At 39.3% G+C, this 2,456-nt stretch overlaps 1 protein-coding gene across 1 annotated transcript; it reads right to left on the bottom strand.

Moving 5' to 3' along the window:
• Positions 1 to 667: 667 nt before the first annotated feature.
• Positions 668 to 1,108, bottom strand: LOC138926497 (mitochondrial import receptor subunit TOM20 homolog B-like). Its single transcript, XM_070280856.1, has one exon. The coding sequence runs from the start codon at positions 1,106 to 1,108 to the stop codon at positions 668 to 670; it is 441 nt and encodes a 146-aa protein (XP_070136957.1).
• Between the last annotated feature and the right edge of the window lie 1,348 nt (positions 1,109 to 2,456).

Raw genomic sequence — 2,456 nt, 5'->3', positions numbered from 1 at the left:
GGATAATCCTATTGTTAATCTTAGCATAGCGATATGAATACGAGTGGATCGACTCGGCAGTTGATGTTGATCAAGAATGTATACACTTTACGGGGTTGGAGATGATTCTTGCTTCTCTATGTTAAATACATTCACACGATTACAATATACCCTTGCGAAAAGCGGTTATAAAGAAAAATTTAAAACCATTCTGATTAGTCCCTGAAGTTCCTGAAGTGATGCGCAGCGAGACCAAAATTACAGTTTTGGAACAGCTACTGAAGTAGTAAAACAGCAGTGGCTATATCGAGTCGGTGGATGATAAAGGTATATACATATATTTATTTAATACGGTAGGATAAGACATTTTTTTAATGGAGCAGAATAACGTCTTAATTTGACCATGGGCTACCGAAGTATTTTGAAATCCGACGAACAAAACTTGTTTGATAAGGCTCCGCTCTAATTTAGTTTAGCATTTCAAATTCCGAAACTAATGAAATCTTGATTGATTGGAAAATGGAAAACACTCCATAAATTTACCAATTTCTTGAGAAATTATTGTCAAAAATTCGAGTTTAACAGGATGCTAGAGGTGAGTCGGATCTCAAGAAGTTAAACAGCCACATACGTGAATAAATTTAAACGCGGACCTCCGAAAGAAATATGAATGGTAACAGCTGTAAAATTAGGTCTTGCGGGGCCCCTCATCATCGGAATAGTCCTCGGGCTCCGTGCTGGGAAGGACATTGATGCCCTTTAGCTTTCGGACAAGTAGCTTGTAGACGTGTCTGGATATGGAGCGCCTTAGCGAGCGGACCACCTTTATGGGATGGGCGCACAAAATGATGCCGTTGGTGAAGTGGGTCAGCCCCTCTTCCACTTGGTTCTGCCTAATCAGCGCCACGCCCGCATTCATCTGGGCGAAGAAGTACTCCTCGAGCGCTTCCTTGTTGTTGGCGCACGGCACTACCGTGGCGTTCTTCATGCGATTCCGGCGGCGGCGTTCGTGTACTCGCTTCTTGTAGTCGGGAGCCGACAGTCGCTTTCGATCAAAGTAGATGCAGTAGCCTATGAATAAGGCTACACCCATGCCGAGGGTAAGGTTGACGAAACGTGATAGTGCCATCTCAGGATTCAAATTTGGATGCAAACGGAAATATTTGTAAAACGTTTCCTTTCTGCGTGCAGTTTATTGAAAGTGTAAAAGTTAAATGAAAAAGTCACTTTTACCCCTAGCCTTTTTCAATGAAGTGTCATACCCGGCAGACCTGATGAGTCCTAAATTATAATTCAAAACGAGCACTTCCCAAACGAAGCAAAGAAACCTAACTTTGGCCACACGAAAGTAATATGCGTATCTTTACAGCTTCATGGTAGATTGTATTACTAAGATATACCACAGACTTCGCCATTTCTCCGCTGAACAAAGGTCAGGATTTTAGCTATTTTCAATAGAGTTGGAACATCTGGAAGCTGTAAAGATACACATATCAGCTTCGTGAGGGCCCAAAGTTAGGTTTCTCAACTTGCATTTGATTTATTTTAGGAGAGACAATTAAGAGTAATTTTCAAAAAAATATCCAAAAAAAAAACGTCCTAAACTTCTATCTTCAAAAAATCCATAGTTTGTATTTTTACTTAATACCAAGTACCATTTACGATCGTTTTGTTAAATGGTAACTATAGGATATAGTCAGCCGATGCTTACGAAATTTGATAGGTCGTATTATTTTTGCGTCAAGGAAGATGAAGATTATGAGGATTCTTGGAAATTATCTCACATTCGCGAATTTTTTCGGGAAAAAAGATGAATAGATCTGAAGTCAGTATCTCCTGCTTCTTTCCTACATAAAATTTCTGGCTCTTTCCTCTATTAAAAATGTTGCCTACATTCGCAACGCATCTTTGACCCTATAAAGTATATACATACATATACTCTTTTTCAGGATCATCTACTGAGTTATGTACCTCCTGATACATATATGCATGTCCGTCGGGCTCTTTTTACGCGAACTGGACTCTCAGTTTTAAAGCTATCGACTTTCTTACTTTGCACGCAGTGTATAAGTCGGAATGGCCAGGATCGGCCGACTATATCCTATTTTTTTTCGCGGTCTTTCCAAAATTTGGAAATGGCTTGTGCATCAATTAGAGCATCAGCTAGCATTCCTGTATTCATCATAAAGCTTAGAGAACCAGACGACCGAGGGGCTCGAGAAACGATTTATTAGAATACATTATTTGTTATTATTTGTTATTTGTTATCTGTTATTGTTACCTATTTGTTATTTATTAAGCTACGGTAGTACGGAAATTCAAAATTGTGTGTTTTAAATTTGAAGGAGAAAGAGAAAGAGATGTTATAAAGTAGAGTCCATTGTAGTCCATTGTACATAAGACACTAAAAGGGTCGTGCTGTGCATATGTCGAACTACAATGGCTAAGGAGTAGAGGACTAAAGTTTCTTACCTAGG

Source organism: Drosophila bipectinata, chromosome XL, assembly GCF_030179905.1.
Source record: "Drosophila bipectinata strain 14024-0381.07 chromosome XL, DbipHiC1v2, whole genome shotgun sequence".
Taxonomy (NCBI): domain Eukaryota; kingdom Metazoa; phylum Arthropoda; class Insecta; order Diptera; family Drosophilidae; genus Drosophila; species Drosophila bipectinata.
The sequence above is the reverse complement of the archived record's forward strand: the minus strand, read 5'-3'. Positions and strand labels throughout refer to the sequence as shown.

Excerpts from the sequence above, each read along its gene's own strand:
- LOC138926497 (XM_070280856.1), bottom strand. The coding sequence starts at position 1,108 with ATGGCACTATCACGTTTCGTCAACCTTACCCTCGGCATGGGTGTAGCC.